This window comes from Symphalangus syndactylus, chromosome 5, assembly GCF_028878055.3.
Source record: "Symphalangus syndactylus isolate Jambi chromosome 5, NHGRI_mSymSyn1-v2.1_pri, whole genome shotgun sequence".
NCBI lineage: Eukaryota > Metazoa > Chordata > Mammalia > Primates > Hylobatidae > Symphalangus > Symphalangus syndactylus.
The window spans coordinates 135,138,243-135,161,799 of NC_072427.2; the positions used below are offsets into that span (position 1 = coordinate 135,138,243).

Genomic DNA, 23,557 nt, shown 5'->3' on the forward strand with positions numbered 1-23,557 from the left:
GTTTATGTGTTCTATAAGCAGGGTTCCCCAAAGGCCGCAGACTGGTACTGGTCGGTGGCCCGTTAGGAACTTGGCCACACAGCAGGAAGTGAGTGGCCTGTGAGCAAGAATTACCTCCTGAGCTCTGCTCCTGTCAGATCAGTGGCAGCATTAGATTCTCATAGGAGCACGAAACCTATTGTGAACTGCACATGTGAGCGATCTAGGTTGTGCGCTCCTTAGTAGAATATATCTAATGCCTGATGAACTGAGGTGTAACAGTTTAAACTCGAAACCATCCCCCCTACCACCCATGGTGTGTGGAAAAATTGGTGCCAAAAAGGTTGGGGACTGCTGCTATAATAAAGGGAGTGAGAGTGTCTGCAGGGATACAACAGAGTGGAGGAAGCTGTAACACCGAATGCACTTAGAAGGAGCCTGGATTGGAGGTAGAAAACTGAGTTGCCAGTCCAGAGTGTGAGTTGGTAGCTGGGTAGAAAGCAGGCCAGTTAATTGAAGGACTTTGTACAGATTCTTTATAGGCTAGTATGATTTCCCAAATGATTGGATGCATTATATAAAAAAGAAAGCAACTGAAATGAAAAAGAACGTGTAGAACAGGTTTAGGGGGAAGAATTACGGGTTAAGTTTTTGGTTCATGAAGTTTGAAACTTTATCTCTGAGGGTATTAAAAATAACCAAGATTCAAGATGAGGGTAGCCTTGAAACAAGAGAGAGGAGCTCAAATCATTGGAAAAGAGGAATGCAACTTTGACCTATGTATCGTGTTAAGGTCTAAGGACATGAAATGTGAAGCTGCTCTTTGTGGGGGACAAGGAGAGAGCGAGAATAATGTTCTGGAAGCTAAAATGAGAAGCAAGGTTTTCCCTTTATCCACAGAGTTGTAAGACAAAGTAAACACCCATTGTATGATAAGGTTTTGGAGGAAGCAGATTTTGCTGAGTGTGCAGTGGTGAACAGAATACTGATTTATGAACTGGAAACTGGGAGAAAATGTGGAGCATAGGGCACATGGAGGTTAGAGTTATGGAAATTATAAAAGAATGAAAACTAACTTGCAGTTCTGGAGCTTTTCAGGTGACTGACATAAATGGGAACAAATGACATAATGAGATGAATTCTTATGGATTCAAGGCAGACAGTATTGGTGAGACAGTGAGTGTCAGTATTAGGGTAAGTATGCCTGGACTACTTGGCAACCCCTTGCCATGGAGGCAAATTGGAGAAGTAGTAACTCATTCAAGCACCTGTGGCCCCTTTTTTGACCACTATTGATAGGTTTGAGGTGATTGGAGAAAGCTGAGTCTTTCTCTGCGCACAATTCACCCACTTAAACTCCTCCCTCAATGCAGCAATGTAGGCCCAGAGGGATGTGATTGTGGACTTAGTACCGTGGGCTCACTCTTATTCCCTTATGGAGGAGATGGCATTTTAGTCTGAAAGCATAGGTTTCTCCTTTGACACTTCTTGGTGGGGGAAATATTTTCTACAGGACAGATCATATGTTAGTCTACCAAAAAAGTCTTAACAAATTCAAAAAATTAAAATCATATCAACTATTATTTTTCATGAAAATGAATTAAATGAGGAATCAACTATAGGAGGAGCTCTGAAATGCTACAAATACATGGAAATTAAACACCAAGCTTCTAAACAAGCAATAAATTGATGAATAAGTCAAAGGAAAAATTTAAAAAATTTCTAGAGACAAAAGAAAATAAAAACAAAATACTAAAACTTATGAAATACAGCAAAATCAGGCATTAGAAGGAGGTCTATAGCAATAGATATCTACATCAAAAAAAGTAAAAAGCTCTCAAATGAACCACCAAATGAAGGATCTCAAGGATAGAAAAGCAAGAATAGACCACACTCACAATTAGGAGAAGAAAAGATATAATAAAGATCAGAGTACAATAGAGACTTAAAAACAATAGAAAAGATAAATAGAAAGCTGATTTTATGAAAAGATAAATGAAATTGACAAACTTTTAGCAAGACTAACCAAGAAAAACAGAGAGGAGTAAAATAAATAAAAGCAGAAATAAAAAAGAAGGCATTACATCTGATACCACAGAAATACAAAAGATCGTAAGAAACTACTATGATATGTCAACAATATGAGTAATCTAGAAGAAATGAATAAGTTCCTAATCGCAAAAACCTACCAAGGGTGGGGCAGGTTGGGAGGAAGGGTGAGAGATAAAGACTACATATTGCATACAGTATATACCACTCAGGTGACAGATACATGAAAATCTCAGAAATCATCACTGAAGAAATTATCCATGTAACCAAAACTGTCTGTAACCCAAAAACTATAGAAATACAAACAATTTATCAAACCTGCCAAGATTGTATTAAGAAGTAGAAAATATAAACCAACAAATAATGAGATTAGAAGCAGTAATAAACTCTTCCATTAAAAGAAAGTCCAGGACACGATGGCATCATTGATGAATTCTAGAAAATATTTTTAAAAGAACTAATACAATTTTTCACAAACTATCCCAAAAAAATTGAAAAGGAGGGAACTCTTTCAAACTTATTATATGAAGCCATAATTACACTGATTCCAAAACCAGAGAAAGACATAGCAGCAATACAAGTACTTGAGGTCAATATCCCTGATGAACTTAAATGTAGAAATTGTCAACAAAATACTAGTAAACCAAGTTTAACAACATATTAAAAAAATTCAGTGGGATTCATATCAGGGATGCCATGATATTTCAACATATGTAAATCAATAAGCATGATACATTACATCAATAGAATCATATAAAAATTATATGATCATTTCAATAAATGCAGATGCATTTGACAAAATTTAACACCTCTTCATAATAAAAACTCTCAACCAATTAGGTATAGAAATAACATACTTCAACACAGCAAAGGCCATATGTGACAAATCCACTGGCAGCATAATGCTGAATGAGGAATTGTTGAAAGCTTTTCCTCTAAGATCAGGAACAATATGAAGCTCCCCACTCTTACCAGACCTATTCAACATATTACTGGAGGTCCACAAAGGACTCTGAATAACTAAAGTAATTCTGAGCAAAAGGACAAAGCTAGAGACATCACAGTACTTGCCTTAAAAATATACTACAAAGCTATAGTAATCAAAACAGCATTGTATTGGCCAAAAAAATATTAGAAAAGACAAAAAGATCAATGGAACCAAACAGAGATCCCAGAAATAAATTAATGCATTTACAACCAAAAGATTCAAAAAAGATGCCAAGAACACAAATTGAAGAAAGCTCGTTCTCTTCAATAAATGGTGTTAGGAAAACTGAATATCCACATACAATAGAATAAAGCTAGACCTCTATTTCTCACCACATACAAAATTCCATTCAAAATAGACTAAAGAGTTAAATGTAAGATCTGAAACTATGAAGGTACTAGAATAATGCAAGAAGAAATGCTACATAACTTTGGTCTGGGCAAGGATTTATTAGGCGAGATCTCAAAAACACAGGCAACAAAAGCAAAAATAGAGTAATTACATCAAACTAAAAAATTTCTGCATGGCAAAAGAAGCAATCAACAGACTAAGGAGAAATCCTACAGAATGGGAGAAAATATTTGCAAATTTACATCTGACAAGAGATTAATATCAATAATTTATAAGGAACTCAAACAATAGGAAAAACCTAATTTAAAAATGGGCAAAGACATTTCTCCAGGGAAGATATAGAAATGGCCAACAGTTATATGAAAAAAATGCTCAATATTATTAACAATCAGTGAAATGCAAATAGAAGCCAAAATGGGATCTCACCTCACCCCAGATAGAATGGATATCATCAAAAAGGCAAAAAAAAAAAAAAAAAATGCTGGCAATACTGTGGAGAATGGGAAAGTTTTATACACTGTTGGTAATGTAAATTAGTACAGGGGTTATGAAAAACAGTATGGAAGTTCCTCAAAAATTTAAAAATAGATCTATCATATGATCCAGCAATCCCACTACTGGGTATAGGGCCAAAGGAAATGAAATAAATATGTTGAAGAGTCATTCTGCACTTTCATGTTTATTGCAGCACTATTCATATTATCCAAGGCATGGAATCAACCTAAATGCCATCAACAGAGAAAAGGATAAAGAAAATGTGATGTAGATATACATAATGAACTCCATTCGGCCACAAAAATAGATGAAATCCTGTCATTTTCAATAAAATAGTTGAGCCTGGAGAACATTATGTCAAGGGAAATAAGCTAGGTATAGAAAGAAAAATACTGCATGATATCATTCATGTGAAGAATCTAAACAAATTGATCTCAAAGACATTGAGAATGGAATAGTGGTTACCAAAGATGGGAAAAACAGGGGAAGTGGAAGATGGGGAGAGGTTAATGGGTAAAAAGTTACAGTTAGGTAGGAGGAATAAGTTGCTGTATAGTAGGGTGACTATAGCTAACAATAACGTATCTTTCAAAAAGCTAGAAGAGAGGATTTTGAACGTACTCACAATAAAGAAATGATAAATGTGTAAGGTGGTCAGTAAGCTAATAACCATGATTTGATCATTACACAATGTATACATGTACTGAAACATCACATTGTATTCCATAAATATGTAAGATTATATGTGTATGTATGTTTATGTGTGTGTGTGTATGATCCCATCAGATTTGTTATATGACACCTACAAACCTGGCAAATGTGTGGTTTTCCTCAAGTTTGTTTGTGTGATTAACGTATCTTTTCTCTAGTTTACAGACTGGGGAAACATTAATACATATATTAATTATATATATTAAGACTTTTTTATATATGTGTGTATGTGTATGTGTGCGTGTATATATACATATACACACACACTGGAAGTTACATATATATGTGTGTATATATATGAAGTTACATATGTGTGTGTGTATATATATATAGGAAATTACATATATACGTATTTGTGTGTGTGTGTATATATATACATATATAAATATACATATATAAATATATATACATATATATAAATATACATATATATATACATATATATAAATATACATATATATATACATATATATATAAATATACATATATATAAATATATATATAAAATTTTCAGGCCATTTCCCAGATTCTAGTAATATTTATTTTGTGTAATTTTGCTACACTCAGGTATACCTTGTTTTATCACATGGCTTTCTGTCTATCAAGGAATACTAACATCATGCGGAATTTTTTAAAGATATCCAAGCTATATCACAAATGCTTGAATTCAGAATCTCTGAAGTAGGTCTATAATTATATTTGTTGAAAATATATTTTTACACTTGACTCTGATACAAAAAAATTTTTTAAATCAATTAAGAAAAAGAAACTACAACCTCTAGCATTCATTACAGTAGAGTTGTTCCTAGTAGAAGATTCAATATTTAAATATTTAATCTCATTTTCCCTATTTCTTGCCTGGCTTGTAGAAATGTGGAAGATATCTTTTTGTGTATGATGAACCAACAAACAAGTATGCAAGAGAGTGACACAGATTTTATTTCTCTCAGAGAATAGACAGATGCAATGAAGACACATCTTATCAATGGGTTTTGTTTCTCAAGTCAAAGTCAGCTTTTCTTAAACCATTTCCTTATGCAAGAAGATGGGGAGCTGAATGTGGAAAAATGCTATTCAAACAAATAATTCGATAATCGCCAATGAAGAGTGTTCTTTCTTCTCACTACAGATGAAATACAAGAGACGTATCTAAGACCAGAGCTTTTACTTTCTCTAACTGGAGTGAAATCAAAATTGATGGATATTTTATTTTTATTTTTATTTTTTCTTCTTTTTTTTCTTCTGATTGTCCTTTTTATTTTAGCCATTTAAGTACATCAAAAAAAAAAAAGGCAACACTTCCTCAAAGTGAATAAAAATGGAATCAAAAATCAAAATTAAAAAAAAACATTTCCATAGGCCTAGCAGAAACTTAACACACGCTGTAATATGTTGCCTGACAATTGTACCTTGCAAATATTTGACTATTTCTATTTTTTCAGTAGTATCTTAATGGGAGATCGGAAGAGAATACATCAAGGTGGCTAGCAAACACAATTTCAAATTATAAAGTAATAATATTTATAATTTCTGAGTAATGTATAATTAAACATGAAAAATAGATATCATTATAGCATAAATCCAGGCTAGATTTTAGGCCTAAGTAAAATGTCTAAACGGTTTTGTTTTGTTTTAAAAAAAGGCATAAGGCTTTTCTCCTTATTTAGGCTATTAATCTATCTCCGCCTTTTTACTTCCACTTGTATTCTAGTCATTGGTTTTATTAAGAGTTACAACTACCTGAGCAAGTACTTTTTCTTCTATTACATATTAACTATTCCTCTCACTTTAAATTTTTATGAATTATATATTCTAAACTACAAATGCTTGTGTAGCTATGTCCTAACCATGGGTACCATTTTTTATAGTTTGTTTCATTATAAATTCATAGGCTTATTCATTGTTGCATCATAAGTGAAGAATGTGGGAATTCTCAGTGAAAAGACCCAGAACACCACAAAAATAACATCTTACTGAATCAATACATTAGTTGGAAACAGCAGCAAAATTATTTTTTTTCCTCCTCTTAATTACATGCTTTACTGTTCTTCAGCAGAAGGTACAAAATGTTCACTGTTATTTAAGAATTCTAAGTTTGCTTCATCCATTACTCGTCTTTCATTTTCTGATACTTTGGTATCCTTTCCATGGAATTTTTTCTTTACAACAAAAATAAATACAGTAAGTAAAACAAGTACTGGGAATAGTAGGGCTACCTTCAAGCCGAAGAAGGCTCTTCTGTGAAAACAGAATAAAGAAAGTAGATTATTAAATTGTGTAAAATATTTTACATTTTTTTCTCCCCAGTATGCAGACCTTAAAAGAAAAAAAAAACAGAAGTTATATATACAAATATCAAGAAAGCAATTCTGTTTATTCTTTTCATTGGGGAATAAAAAACTTTCCTATTGTTATTTTTTCTTTTTAAATATGAAGCTACAGAAACTAAACTTTGGCTTTCTCTAGCCTTCCTCTGGGAGGGAGAAAAATATACATCTCCAGCCGCCTCAAACCATCTCATTCTACCTAAGGGAGGGAGAGAGAAACTGAGATGCAAGTTTTAAGTTCACAATCCACAGGTACAGGCTCGCTAAAAGATTGAGACCTTATCATAGAACTGTTGAATGCTACTTTTTCTCCAGCACCTTATACCACATTAATAAACCCTTATATACAACCGTTCCTTTTACCCAGTACATTTTGTCTGGCTATCATGAAAAAATTGCAAGTCTCATACTAAAAGTCAATAAACACAGTATGAAAAGAATAAGACTTAAAGCCAGATCCAGGTATATAAGGGATGTTGGAATTATCAAAATGGAAATTTAAAACAACTATATTATTAATTTGCTAAGGGCTCTAATGAATAATGTAGACAGCATGCAAGAACAGGTGAGCAATGTAAGCAAGGAGATACAAATTCTAAGAACCAAAAAGAATCACTAAATATTAAAAAATACTGTAACAGATATGACAAATACCTTAATTTTTTTGTTATTAGATAGAGCACAGCTGAGGAAACTATCTCTAAGTATATCCCAATACAAACCTCCAAAATTAAAAGCAAAGAAAAGACTAGAGGAAAAAAAAAAAGGATAGCCAAGAACTTTGTGATAACTACATGTGTATAATGGAAATACTTGAAGCGGAGAAAGAAAGGAACAAAAGAAATATTTGAACTAACAAGCAGTGAAAATTTTTCTTGAATGAATGTCAGACACTAAACAACAGACCCAGGAAGCTCAGAAAACACCAAGAAGGGAAATTGCTGGAAAAACTATGCATAGGTTTGTTATTTTCAGATTGTAGAAAATCAAAGAAGAAGAAAATATCCTGTAAGAAGCCAGAAAAAAAAAAAAAAAAAAACAGGTATAGAGGAGCAAAAGATTACATCAGACTTCTCTGCAGAAACCATGCACTCCAGAAGAGAGTGGACTGAAATATTTAAAGTGCTAAGAGAAAAACACCTCCAACTTAAAATTCTGTACCCTGTGCAATTATCTCTCAAAAGTTAAGTTGAAATAAAGACATTGTCACACAATAAAAAACTGAGGGACTGTTTTGCCAGTACATCTGTCTTTCAAGAAATGTTAAAAGAAGTTTGTAAGAGAGAAGGAAAAGGATATAGGCCAGCAACCTAGATATACATAAAGAAGGAAGAACATCAGAGAAGAAATCAGTTAAGGTCAAATAAAAACATTTTTATTCTAAATTGATTTAATAGAAAATAGTTTGTTCCAAACAATAATGGCAACAATGTGTTTAATAGTATTTAATTTACATGCTTATTCATATGTTTATGTATGATTACACATAAGTGGAGTAAATGACAGCAATGACACAATGGATAGGAAGGAAGAATGAGGGTTATTTTGGTATTATTAGGTACTCTTATTATCTGTGAATTTATAAAGTGTTATTTAAATGTAAACTTGAATTTGTTCTAAATGTATATTGCAAACTCTAGGAAAACCACTAAATGTTTTAATTAAAATGGTACAACTAATAAACTAAGAAATAAGACAAAATAAAATTATATAAAATGCTCAAAACAACAGAAAGACAAAAAGTGGAAGAAAAAAATAGGATCAAATAACAAGGGCAGCAAATAGAAAATAGTAACAAATATGATAATATTCATTCAATTGCACTAGTAATCACTTTTAATGTCAATGATCAAAATGCATCAATTAAAAGACCAAAATGAGCTGGGCATGCGGCTGATGTCTGTAATCCTAGCATTTTGGGAGGCCAAGAAAGGAAGATTGTATGAGTCCAGGAATTTGAAACCAGACTGCGCAACAAAGTCAGACCCTATCTCTACAAAAATTCAAGTATTAGCCAGGCATGGCGGTGCACGCCTGTGGTCCCAGCTACATGGGAGGCTGAGGCAGGAGGATCCCTTCAGCCCAACAGGTTGAGGCTACAGTGAGTCATGTTCAAGCCACTGCTCTCCAGCCTGGGTGGCAGAGTGAGACCCTGTCTCAAAAAATATTAATAATAAGATTGTTGGTGGATTAAAACAAGGAACCAAATGATATAGTTCATAAAAAAACTCACTTTAAATATGAGAACATATAGATTAAAAATAATTAAACTGTACTATATAGTTCATAAAAAACTCACTTTAAATATGAGGACATATAGGTTAAAAATAATTAGACTGAGGAATTAATGCTAACATTAATCAAAAGAAAGTGGGAGTTACTATATTAATTTTAAAAAAGAGCAGTCTTCAAAGCAAGAAAATTGATCAAGGATTTAAAAAAGGCATTACGTAATAACAAAGGGATCAATTCTCTCATTGTCCCTTGAAAAACATAACAATTCTTAACATGTAAGCTTGTAAGAATGGAGTGTCAAAATATATTAGGAAAAAATAATAGAACTACAAAAAGAAATGAAGTCCTCAACATCGTCAACAGGTTCCTGGAAACTAGTAAATTTAAGTGAAATTTTGTATTGTATAATGAAATCAATTTTACCACAGATAATTGGTGTAAACAAGAGTTAAGTTCCTATGGCATACAGTATATTGTTTTGCTTAATGTCAGTTTCTAGGAACCTGTTGATAATAAGTAGAGAATTAATGTAAATGAATCCATAATTGTGTTTGGAGACTTCAAAATGCCTCTATCAGAAATGGACAGATCTAGCAGGCAAAAATCAGTAAGGACATAGTTTAACTCAATGACACTATCAATCAACAGCATATAATGAACACCTGTAGACTACTCCATCGAACAGCAACAGACTACAAAGTCTTCCCAAGATCACATAGATTATTCATTGAGATAGACCACATTCTGAGCTATAAAACATGTCTTACAAAATTTAAAATAATGGAAATCATGCAATGTCTTTCCTCAGACCACAATGGAATTAAACCAGAGATCAGTAACAGAAAGGTAACTGGAAAATCTTAATATATGTGAAGATTAAACAATACACTTCTAAGAAACATGAGTCAAGGTGAACTCTCATGAGAAATTTAAAAATATTTGAAATAAGAGAAAATAAAGTTATAGTATCAAAAGTTCTGGGATGCCACAAAGCAGGCTTAGAGAAAAATTGGTAGCATTAATGTGTACATTTAAAATGAAGGAATATCTGAAATCTATGGCTTAATCTTTTACCTTAACAAAGTAGAAAAAGAAGAATAAATTAAATTCAAAGTAAGCAGAAGAAAAGAAATAATAAAAAGCAGAGCACATATCAATGAAATTTAAAACAGAACACGAACAGAGAAAAATCAACAGAAACAAAAGCTATTCCACTGAAAAAAAAAGTAGTAAAATTGATGAGCCCCTTGCCAGGCTAATTGAGATAGAAAGGAAAACAAGATTTACTAATATCAGAATTGAAAGAGGGAACATCACTGGAGATCACATTTACCTTGAAAGGAATATCATGAACAGCACTATAGCCCTAATTTTAATAACCTCAGTGAAATGGACCAATTCCTTGATAGATACGATCTACCTAAATTCACACAAGAAGAAACAGACCATCTGAATAGGCCTATATATGTTAAAGAAATGAATCAATAATTAATAACCTTCTAAAACAGAAATCACCAAACCAAGATGGGCTCATGGGTGAGTTCTATCAAACAGTCACATAAGAATTTATACCAATTCATTATAATCTCCTTCACAGAATAGAAGCAGCAGGAATAGTTCCTGTCTCATCCCATGAGGTCAGCATTATCCTAATACAGAAAGCAGACAAACGTATTACAAGAAAAGAAAACTACAGAGCAATACATCTCACAAATATAGATGCAAAGAGTCTCAAAAATAGCTAATTGAATCCAACATTATATAAAAAATTATATGCAACAACAAAGTGGAATGAATCTCAGGTTTACAAGACTGGTTCAACTTCAAAAACGAATTATATAATTCGTTATAGTAACGGGCTAAAGATGAAAAAAATCACATGATCACATGAGAAAATGCAGAAATGCATTTGACAAAACCAAACATACATTAGTGACTAAAACTCTCATTAAACTAGGAATAGAGAACTTTATCAACCTGATTAAAAGAAAATCTGCCAAAATCCTACACTTATCATACTTAATGTCAAAGAATCCAAAGACTTCCTGCCAAGGTCAGGAACAAGGCAAGGATGTCGCCTCCCACGACTGATTTTCAACATGGTACTGGAAATCCTAGCTAATGTGATTAAAAAAAAATGAAAAGGGAATGAAATGTATACAGGTTGAAAGGAAATGTATACAGGTTGAAATGTATACTAGTACTGGAAATCCTAGCTAATGTGATTTAAAAAAAATTGAAAAGGGAATGAAATGTACACAAGTTGAAGGGAAGAAACAAAACTGTCTTTTTTTTTACATATGTGTATGTAGGAAAGTCTCAAATAATAGACAAAAATGCTCCTGGAACTAATAAGCTATTATAGTAAGGTTGCAGGATACAAGATTAATATAACAAAATGAAAAGTTTTCCTATATATTATCAATGACCCAGTGGAATTTGAAATTAAAAACACATTACCATTTAAATTGGCACCCCTGAATATGAAACATGAGGTAAAAATTTAATAAAATATATATAAAAGCTGCATGCAGAACACTATAAAATTCTGATTAAATAAATCAAAGAAGAACTAAAAAAAGTGATATTCCATGTTCATGTACAGTACAGACTCAATATTGTCAAGATGTCAGTTCATCCCAGCTTGATATACAGATTCAATGCAATCCCAATCAAAATCTTCATTAATTATGTTGTGGATATTGACAAACTAATTCTAAAGTTTATATGAAGAGGTAAAAGATACTGAACAGCCAAGACAATACTCAAGGAGAAGAACAAAATAATAGTGTTGATACTAACTGACCTCAAGACTCATTATAAAGCTGCAGTAATCAAGACAGTGTAATTTTGGTAAAATAATACGCAAATATATCAGTGGAAAGAACAAATAGCCCAGAAATAGACCCACTTAAATATAGTCAACTGATCTTTAATAAAGAACAAAGGCAATACAATGGAGAAAGGGTTAATATTTTCAATAAATTGTGCAGGAATAACTAGATATCCACATGCAAAATAGTGAATTTATGCTTCACAAAAATTAACTCAAAATGACAAATGTGAAATGTAAAACTATAAAAATGTAAAATGTAAAACTATAAAACTTCTACGAGGTAACACAGGAGAAAACAACCTAGGATTGGTTTATGACTTTTTAGATGCAACAGCAAAAGCACAATTCATTAAATAAATCATTGATAAGCAGGGCTTCATTAAAATTAAAACCTTCTGAATAGAACAGTTATCCAGGCATGTATCTCAGGTTTGCAAGACTGGTTCAACATTTAAATATCAATTTGTCTTGGCTATTCAGTATTCAACTGTCTTGGCTATTCAGTATTCAAATATCAATCGTATAATTCATTATATTAATATACTGAATAAGATAAACAATCACATAATTACATCAATAGGAGGCTAAAGCAGGAGGATCGCTTGAGCCCAGGAGTTCAAGACTACAGTGAGCTAAGAAGGTACCACTGCACTCTTGTTTGGGCAATAGAGCAAGACCCATTTCTGAAAAAAACAAAACACAAAAAACAAATTCTTCTCTGAGTAAGTGAGAAATACACTGTCAAGATGATAAAATGAGAGTCAGGGGACACAGACTGAGAGAAAATATTCACAAAAGACATCCAAATAAATGTTTTCTAAAATATACAAAGAATTCTTAAAACCAAACAATTTTAAAAAACCCAGTTAAAAAATGGGCCAAAGACCTTAACAGATACTTCTCCAAAGAAAATATAGAGGTGGTAAATAAGCATATAAGAAGATGCTTCACATCTTTCATCGAGGAAATGCAAATTTAATGCAAATTTAAACAAAAATGAGATACTACTATATACCTATTAGAATGGCCAAAATACAGAACACTAAACATTAAATGTGGATAAGGAAGTGGAGCAACAGAAACTCTCATTCATTGTTGGTGAAAATGCAAAATGATACTGACAATTTTGAAGCCAGTCTGCCTTTTTTTAATAAAATATACATATTTTTGCCATATGATTAAGTAATTGCACTTTGGTGTTGATCCAAAGGAGTTGATATCTGTATCTACACAAAAACCTATACACACATATCTATAAAACTTTTAATTATAATTGCCAAAACCTGGAAGCAATCAAGATGTCCCTCAGTAGACAAAACTGTGGTATATCTAGACAACAAATTATTGTTCAATGCTAAAAAGAAATAACCTATCAAGCAAACACCTAGATGAAACTTCAATGCATATTACTGAGTAAAGAAGCTACTCCGAAAAGGCTACATAATGTATGATTACTACTATGTGATCTGAAACAGACAAAACTATGGAAGCAGTGAAAAGACTAGTGGTTTCCAGGGATTAGAGGGAAAGGAGGGATGAATTGGCAGAGCACAGAGGGTTTTTTAGGGCAGCAAGACTAGTTTTTATGATAGTGTAATAGTGGATTATATATCATTATACAGTCATGCAAACCCATTGAAAGTTCCGCAACAAAAGTGAAACCTGATGTAAACTATGGATCATGACTGATAAAGATATGTCAATATGGGTTGTCAATTGTAACAAATCTACCACCCTGATGGGAGATGTTGATAATGGGGAAGGCTATGCATGTGTGGGAGCAGGCAGGATATGGGAAATCTCTGTGCTTTCTCCTCAATTGTACTGCGACTCTAAAACTATTCTAAAAAATAAAGTCCTTTAATAATCATGATAATCATTTAATTGTGTATTAATTGGCAAATAACTGCTCTTTTAAAAATTTCCAGCCGGGCGCGGTGGCTCACGCTTGTAATCCCAGCACTTTGGGAGGCTGAGGCGGGCGGATCACGAGGTCGGGAGATCGAGACCACGGTGAAACCCCGTCTCTACTAAAAATACAAAAAATTAGCTGGGCGTGGTGGCGGGCGCCTGTAGTCCCAGCTACTCGGAGAGGCTGAGGCAGGAGAATGGCGTGAACCCAGGAGGCGGAGCTTGCAGTGAGCCGAGATTGCGCCACTGCACTCCAGCCTGGGCGACAGAGCGAGACTCCGTCTCAAAAAAAAAAAAAAAAAAAAAAATTTCCACTTTAAACAATCCAGCAGTGAACACAGGTGACTAAAATAAAAGTAGTAAGGGCCATGTGTGAGCTACAATATGCCAGGAGAGTTGTAAAGAGGGATGGTTATTTCTAGCTGGCTGAAGTGGTGCAAACTTTTGAAGAAAGGGTGTATGAGATAAGCTTGAAGCATGCACTGGATGTCAGAAGCCTAACACTTGCCTTAAATGGCTAAAATCAAGGTATTGGTAGAGCTGCATCTTTTTATTTTATTTTATTGTTTATTTATTTTTGAGATGGAGTCTCACTCTGTTGCCCATGCTAGAGTACAGTAGCAAGATCTCGGCTCACTGCTACGTCCACCTCCAAGGTTCCAGTGATTCTTCTACCTGAAGGCCTCCTGAGTAGTTGGGATTACAGGCACCTGCCACCACGCCAGGCTAATTTTTGTTTTTTTTAGTAGAGACGGGGTCTCACCATGTTGGCCAAGCTGGTCTCTAACTCCTGACCTCAAATGATCCACCTTCCTTGGCCTCCCAAAGTGCTGGGATTACAGGCATAAGCCACCGTGCCTGGCCCTGCATTATTTTTCTGTAAGCTCTAGAATCTGTTTCCTTGTCTTTTCCCACTTCTAGAGGCAACCTACATTCCTTGGCTTCTGGGCCCTTTCCTCCAACTTCAAAACCGGCAACAATATTGCATAGTCGTTCTCACATCACATCCCTCTGACTTGATGATCATTGCTTTGGGGAGATTCTGAGGAGCATCTTGCCAGTTGTCCTTAAAATGAGTTATAATTCCGATTAAAAATAAATACTTTTGGCCGGGCGCGGTGGCTCACGCCTGTAATTCCAGCCCTTTGGGAGGCCGAGGCGGGTGGATCATGAGGTCAGGAGATCAAGACCATCCTGGCTAACACAGTGAAACCCTGTCTCTACTAAAAATACAAAAAATCAGCCAGGTGTGGTGGTGGGCGCCTGTAGTCCCAGCTACTCGGGAGGCTGAGGCAGGAGAATGGCATGAACCCGGGAGGCGGAGCTAGCAGTGAGCCGAGATCGCAGCACTGCACTCCAGCCTGGGCAACAGAGCAAGACTCCGTCTCAAAAAACAAACAAACTTTCTTAAAATAATGTCATTAAAGTAAATTTAGTAAGTGTCGCTTTTTTATTTCTTTCCATACTTTTATTCATGGAAATAAAATCTACCAATTAGGAAGACATTTTGTATAATAAGACTTAAAGTTAGTGAATGCTGCTTTACTAGGATTCCAAGAAAAGCTGGATCATTACTTGTTGGGAATGTTGGATAGTGAATTTACACATTAAGTGAGAGAAAGTTCTAGTAAATTTGACCCAGGGAGTTTTCTCCAGAGATTTAACCTGAACTAAGAAACATTCCCCACTTTACATAAATAATAGCATGCTCCACATATTCTTCATGCTTTCTCTTTTTTTTAACGTAACAATATATTGTGAATAGGGTCCATATTAGAAAATACATATCTTCTTTCTTCTTTAAGAACTCAGAATATTCATTTGCCTGCATGTGTCATTTTATTTGATACCTTATTGATTGATATTTACATTGTTTTCAGTATTTTGGGAATATAGCTTGCTAGAGGATAAATTCCTAGAAGTACTCCCACTGGCTCAAAGTCATTTACTTTGCAAACACAATCTGCAATCAACACCTTTGTTAACAATCTGGGTGACTTTTAATTGCAATTCTGTTATTGTCAATGAATAAAAAAGAGATGTTCATCTTTTCATGTTTCAAAACCTCTAGTGACTTTTTTGGAAAATGTTTGATGATTTTTTTTCTTTACTAGTTCCTATATTTTATAGCAATTTTAGTTTTACAGAAAAACTGTACAGAAAGTATGGAGGGCTCCTTGCCCAGCATATGCACAGTTTCTCCTATCATTAACCCCTTATATCAGTACAGCACATTTGTTCCAAATGATGAAAGAATACCGATACATTATTAAGTCCATATTTTACATTAGAGTTCACTTTTTATGTTGTAAATTTCCAAAGGTTTGGCAAATGCATATTATGATGCAACATTATAATATCATATAGAATAGTTTCACTAGCCCAAAAAATGTCTTGTGTCAGACCTATTCATCCATCCCTTCTCCCCACTGAGCCCCAAGAAACAACGGATCTTTTCATTGCCCATTGTTTTGCCTTTTCTACAAAGTTATACAGTTAAAATTATACAATCTGAAGCTTTGTAGGCTGCCTTCTTTTATTTACACATTTAATTTTCCTTTCTTTTTGTAGATTGATAGCTCATTTTTTTTAATTGATTGATATGATTAGGATTTGTGTCTCTGCCCAAATATCCTGTCAAATTGGAGGAGGGACCTGGTGGGAGATGATTGGATTAGGGGGGTGGATTTCCCCCTTTCTGGTCTCAAGATAGTGAGTGAGTTATGAGATCTGATGGTTTAGAAGTGTGTGGTACTTCCACCTTTGCTCTCTCTCTCTCTCTCTCTCCTGTTGCCATGAGAAGATATGCTTTGTTTCCCCTTTGCCTTCTGCCATGATTGTAAGTTTCCTGAGGCCTCCCAGTCATGCTTCCTCTAAAGCCTGTTGAAGTGTGAATGAATTAATCCTGTTTTCTTCATAAATTACCCAGTCTCAGGTAGTTCTTTATAGCATCCTGAGAATGGACTCATACATTGATGACTAATATTCCATTGTATGAATGTACCACAGTTCAATTATTTGTTTAACTATTAAAGGACATCTTAAATGCTTCCACTTTTTAACATTCAAATGCAGGGTTTTTTTGTTGACATGTTTCCAATTAATTTAGGTAAATACCTGGGAGCATGATTGCTTAATCATACAGTAAATCTATCCTTTGCTTTGTAAAAAACTTTGACTCTGTCTTCCAACATGACTGTCCCATTTTATATTACCTCCAGCAATGAAAGAAAATTCCTGTTATCTCATTCTTGCCAGCATTTGGTGGTGTTTTTGTTAATTTTTAAGAGCTTTTTATATACATAGGACATTTGCCTGTGTCTGTGTCTGACTTAGAAATTCTTCTAATTTATCTTTTGTTGTTGAATTTCACTTAAAATAAGCTCTGGTGATGTAGTTTTTAAAATATTTTATTATTTGTTCCTTTTCTTTATCTTCTTTGTTTTAACATTTATTTTAGGTTCATGGGTACATGTGCAGGTTTGTTATATAGGTAAATTGTATGCTATGCAGGTTTGGTGTACAGACTTTTTGTCACCCAGGTAACAATCATAGTCATTTATAGGTAGCTTTGTATCTTCACCCTCCTCTCACCCTCCACCCACAAGTAGACCCCAGTGTCTCTTGTTCCCTTATTCGTGTCCATATGTACTCAGTGTTTAGCTCCCACTTAAAAGGGAGAACATGTGGTATTTGATTTTCTGTTCCATAGGCTCACTTATGATTCAACATCACTAATTATTAGAGAAATACAAATCAAAACTACAATGAGATACCATCTCACACCAGTTAGAATGGCTATTGTTAACAAGTAAAAAAATAACAGATACTGACAAGGTGGTGAAGAAAAGGGAACACTTATACATTACTGGTGGGATTGTAAATTAGTTCTGCCATTGTAGAAAGCAGTCTGGTGATTTATCAGAGAATGTAAAACAAAATTACCATTCAGCCCATTAATTGTATTACTGGGTATAAACCCAAAGCAATAAAAATCCTCCTACTATTTTTTTTTTTAATTATCATTTGGGGAATTTGGGTCATACTTAGTGTTATGGTTTGTTTGTGTCCCCATCCAAATCTCATCTTAAACTATAGTTCCCATCATCCCCAAATGTCGTGGAAGGGACCCAGTGAGAAGTAACTGAATTATGGGGATGGTTACCTCCATACTGTTCTCATAGGGAGTGAGTTCTCTTGAAATCTGATGGTTTTATAAGGTGCTTTTCTCCCTCTGCCTGGCACTTCTTCTTGCTGCTGCCATGTTAAGAAGGATGTGTTTGCTTCCCCTTCTGCTATGATTTTAAGTTTCCTGAGGCCTCCCCAGCCCTCCAGAACTATGAGTCAATTAAACCTCTTTCCTTTATAAATTACCCAGTCTTGAGTATGTCTTTGTTAGCAGTGTGAGAATGGACTACTACAGAAAATAGGTACCAGGTAAGGGGGCACTGCTGTAAAGATATCCCAAAATGGGGAAGCACTCTTGGAATTTGGTAACAGGCAGAGGTTGGAATTGTTTGTACGGCTCAGAAGAAGACAGAAAAATGTGGGAAACTTTGGAACTTCCTAGAGACTTGGAGGGCTCAGAAAATAGGAAGATGTGGGAAAGTTTGAAACTTCCAAGAGTCTTGTTGAATAGCTTTGAACAAAATGCTGATAGTGATATGGATGATAAAGTCCAGGCTGACGTGGTCTCAGATGGAGATGAGGAACTTGTTGGGAGCTGGAGTAAAGGTCACTGTTGCTATGCAAAGAGTTAGGTGACATTTTGCCCCTACCCTGGAGATCTGTGGAACTTTGAACTTGAGAAAGATAATTTAGGGTATCTGGTGGAAGAAATTTCTAAGCGGCAAAGTGTTCAAGAAGAAGCGGAGCATAAAAGTTTGAAAAATTTGCAACCTGATGATGCAGTAGAAAAGAAACCCATATTCTGGGGAGAAATTCAAGCCAGCTGCAGAAATTTACATAAGTAATAAGAAGACAAACGTTAACTGCCAAGATAATGCGGAGAATGTCTCCAGGGCATGTCAGAGACCTTTGCGGCAGCCCCTCCCATCACAAAATAAGAGGCCTAAGAGAAGTACTGGTTTTGTGGGCTAGGCCCAGGGACCCGTGCTGTGTGTAGCCCAGAAACTTGGTGCTACAAGTCCCAGCCACTCCAGCCATTTTTAAAAGAGGCCATGGTAAAGTTTGGCCCATGGCTTTAGAGGTTGCAAGCCCCAAGCCTTGGCAGCTTCCATGTGGTGTTGAACCTGTAGATGCACAGAAGTCAAGAATTGAGGTTTGGGAACCTCCACTAAGATTTCAGAAGATGTATGGAACTGCCTGGATTTCTAGGCAAAAGCTTGCTGCAGGGATGGGGACCTTATGTAGAACCTCTGCTAGGACAGTGTGGAAGGGAAATGTGGGGTTGGAACCCTCACACAGAGTCCCCACTGGGGCACTGCCTAGTGTGGCTGTTAGAAGATACCCACCATCCTCTGTACCCCAGAATGGTAGACCTAGCAACACCTTGCTCTGTGTGCCTGAAAAAGCTGCAGACACAATGCCAGCCCATAAAAGCAGCTGAAGGAAAGCTGTACCCTGCAAAGCCACGGTGGTAGAGCTGCCCAAGACCATGGGAGCCCACCTCTTGCATCTGTGTAACCTGGACGTGAGACATGGAGCCAAAGGAGGTCATTTTGGAACAATAAGGTTTAATGACTGCCCTATTAGATTTTAGGCTTGCATGGGGCCTGCAGCCCCTTTGTTTTGGCCAATTTCTCCCATTTGGAATGGGTGTACTAACCCAATGCCTGTACTCCTCATTGTACCTAGGAAGCAACTTATTTGCATTGATCTTACCAGCTCATAGGCAGAAGGTACTTGCTTTGTCTCAGATGAGACTTTGGACTTGGACTTTTGAGTTAATGCTGAAATGAGTTAAGACTTTGGGGGCCTGGTGGGAAGGCATAATTGTGTTTTGAAATGTGAGGACATGAGATTTGAGAGGGGCCAGGGACAGAATGATATGGTTTGGCTGTGTCCTCACCCAAATCTCATCTTGAACTGCATTTCCTATAGTCCCCATGTGTCATGGCAGGGACCCAGTGGGAGGTAATTGAATCATGGAGATGGTTACCTCCATGCTCTTCTCATGAAAGTGAATGAGTTCTCATGAGATCTGATGGTTTTATAAGCGGCTCTTCTTTTCCTTCACTCTGCACTTCTCTTTGCTGCTGCCATGTAAAGAAAGATGTATTGGCTTCCCTTTCTGCCATAATTGTAAGTTTCCTGAGGCCTCCCCAGACCTGAAGAACTGTCAGTCAATTAAACCTCTTTCCTTTATAAATTATCCAGTATCGGGTATGTCTTTATTAGCAGTGTGAAAATCAACTAATACACTTAGAAACACATTTTTTTCTTCCTAGATAATTAAAAGGAATCCTGTGTGAGTAAGTCTAATACTTACAATTTCACATGAAAAATTTGTGTATTTGGTCAATATATAAATTTCAAATTAATGTTTCTATAATTGGTAAGGTAAAATTGCAGCAGCTTCTTTTCTTACAGATGATCATCCAGTTATCTTAATGTCACTAAGAGAATACCTTTGCCTATGAAGAGTATTGAAACATTTTTTTCCTTTATTTTTCTCAATGACCATATAACCAGGAGCCCAGCTGGTCATTCTATGTCTTCCTGGAGAAGCCAGAGGAGGAGAATTTTGTAATAAAAAGGGATTCAAGTACAGATCCCAGCTGTATTTCTTTCAGTTGTGCTATTTTGGACAAGTTATTTATTATTCTTGAAACTTATTTTCTTCATATTTAAAGAAGGAGAAAAGAGCGATTTCCTACAATTTCTGTAATTATTAAAATGAGATACCAGAATGCCTGATACAATACTAAATACAAAGCAAGTGTTCACTATATGGTAGCTATCATTACTAATATTATAATTGTCAGGCCTCTGAGCCCAAGCTAAGCCATTGCATCCCCTGTGACTTGCACGTATACATCCAGATGGCCTGAAGTAACTGAAGATCCACAAAAGAAGTAAAAATAGCCTTAACTGATGACATTCCACCATTGTGATTTGTTTCTGCCCCACCCTAACTGATCAATGTACTTTGTAATCTCCCCCACCCTTAAGAAGGTACTTTGTAATCTCCCCCACCCTTAAGAAGGCTCTTTGTAATTCTCCCTACCCCTGAGAATGTACTTTGCGAGATCCACCCCCTGCCCCCAAAACATTGCTCTTAACTTCACCACCTATCCCAAAACCTATAAGAACTAATGATAATTCATCTCCCTTCACTGACTCTCTTTTCGGACTCAGCCCGCCTGCACCCAGGTGATTAAAAGCTTTATTGCTCACACAAAGCCTGTTTGGTAGTCTCTTCACACGGACACGCATGAAAATAATCACACTAAAATGACAGACTTATGAATTAACATAGTCAAAGAAAAAACCTATTAATAAAATATATTTACGACAACTTACCCCAAAAATGTGGAATTATATATCCTACAAGCCCCTCGTGCTCCACAGCTGTTGGTGGACCACTTCATACATGTTGTATCAATCACAGCCCCAAAATATATTGGAACTAGAATACCTCCTGCAACATGAGATAAGAAGATATCAATCAAAGGAAAATGTTTCAAATGTAACTGGGTGATATTCTACATGGATATATTTTGAGTTAAAAAAGTTTAAAATTTTGGAAAATTATTCCATTGTTTTCACCTACATCCACCCAGGAATCAAAATTATTAGGAATCTCAAAGTCTTAAATCATAATGGTAACGTTATAGACACATTTGATCTATCTTCTCTCCTATACTCATAGGGAAGAAGGAGGATTATATAAATGTATACTCTGTTCTTCCTATAACATTGATTAACTTAAACCAAAGGGGAATGTAATTAGTAAAACATGGAAATCTTGTTGATTCATATAAAATTTTTCTTAGTCAAGAAAGACTGGATTACTGGGAGTCAATTTACAACCTTATGGGAAAAGAAAAAAGCTCTCACCTCAACTGCTGTAAAGTCAAAGATTTTTAATACTATTTTAAGAAAATTAAAAATTGAATGCTTACATCAGGACTCCCTCCCCCAGAGACGTTCAGGCCCGGTTTTGAAGAGTGCTCAGCAATTGGCGAGTTTTACTTCTTTCTGGGCTCAGAACCCCACTTCCTCCTTCTTGGTGCTCTTAAAGACTACAGTCCACATTTTCTTTCCGTTGATTTAATGCTTTTCTTAATATCTCCTAAAGCAGCCTAGGCTGTACAGGTTAGGGTCGCTGCTAAATTTTGTTTCTATTAGTGGTCTTATCACAGTGGTGCATACATTTCAGTGGTCTGTCCCTAAGTTAATTTTTATTTGTAGTGCATGATTTCACGGAAGGTACAGCATTCCAGGAATACATACATTGGTTATAGGAGAAGTATACATTCTGAGATTAACTCCTAGTTTTAAGCATAGGTAATTTGGTCAAAATTTTGAAGGACATCATAGTAGAGAGCTATCCTTCAGATGTTAGAACTGAAGCATACAAGATTTTACTTTGTTCTTGTTCTTTTTTGTGACTCACATTTTTCAGATTTTATTTCATCACAAAACATGACAGTGATTTATATATGACAGTTTACTGATTCTGCTTATTTTTAATCATTCTCAATTTTCTGAGAGTAAGAAATATTAGAATCACAAGGGAATGGTGTCTGAGGCCAATGTATCTGAAGCAATCTAGTGCTGACAAAATGGGTGAGAAATTTGCAGATTTCAAAAACTCAGGAGCACCTTTGAAAAATAAAAAATAGATGCCAACAATTTATTTTCTTCACATTATGCCACTGGTTTAAACAAACTTTATGAAGTAAATGTGTTAACTAACAAACTAGGACTTAATTACTGGAATTAAAAGCCTCTGATGACCTATTTTCTAAATAACTTTTTCAGTTTAATACACTATATATTATAATAGGCCTTCCACAATTTACACACATATCATATTTAAGACGATTGTTTGTGAATTGGAAGTTTGGTACTAAGTGTGGATTTTTCCCATAGAGGCATTTGAGCTTCACTGTGGCATATGGTGGACACATGGAAATTGGATGTTCACAATTAGGACGGCCAGATTTATTTATTTCTATTTTATGTTGCTAAAATAATTTCTATTTTCATAGTCTCATTTCAACATATCAGAAGAAATACTAACTACCCAGGACTATTTTCAGCCTCTGTGTTCAGGTTCCAGGAGTGAGGTATCTTCACTGAATCTGAAGGTAGAGAACTGCCAAGATTACAGAGGCTGGAAGATTAGGGACACAGAAAGGGAATACTGGGAGGAGAACCGATGTAACCCTGCAGCATCTCCATCTTGTCTCTCCTATTCTCTCTGCACTTCTTTTTACCTTTCAGGATCAGTGACCTTCTCACCAAATACATTTCATGACAACTCCATTGTAATTTGGCCATAGGGTTATACTTTTTCCTTTGCTTGCAAGGGTCCCAGAAACTGACCCCTCCCACTTCCTTTCCCTTCTGCCATCAGGGGTTACCTATGGGCCATAATCAGTCCTCTGCACCAATCCCTAGATGAATGATGCCCTTTTGCTACTTCCCAGGAATAAGTATATAAGGTTTACAGTTCTCACGAAGGAGCACTCACAGAGGTTAGGC

The 23,557-nt window shown here is 35.4% G+C and overlaps 1 protein-coding gene across 1 annotated transcript in view; it reads right to left on the reverse strand.

Moving 5' to 3' along the window:
* Positions 1-6,612: 6,612 nt before the first annotated feature.
* Positions 6,613-23,557, reverse strand: part of LOC129483278 (putative solute carrier organic anion transporter family member 1B7) — a 109,909-nt gene continuing 92,964 nt past the window's right edge. The window contains 2 exon segments of the mRNA XM_055280434.2: positions 6,613-6,811; positions 21,368-21,485. Of these exon segments, the coding sequence (XP_055136409.2) occupies positions 6,613-6,811; positions 21,368-21,485 (317 nt within the window).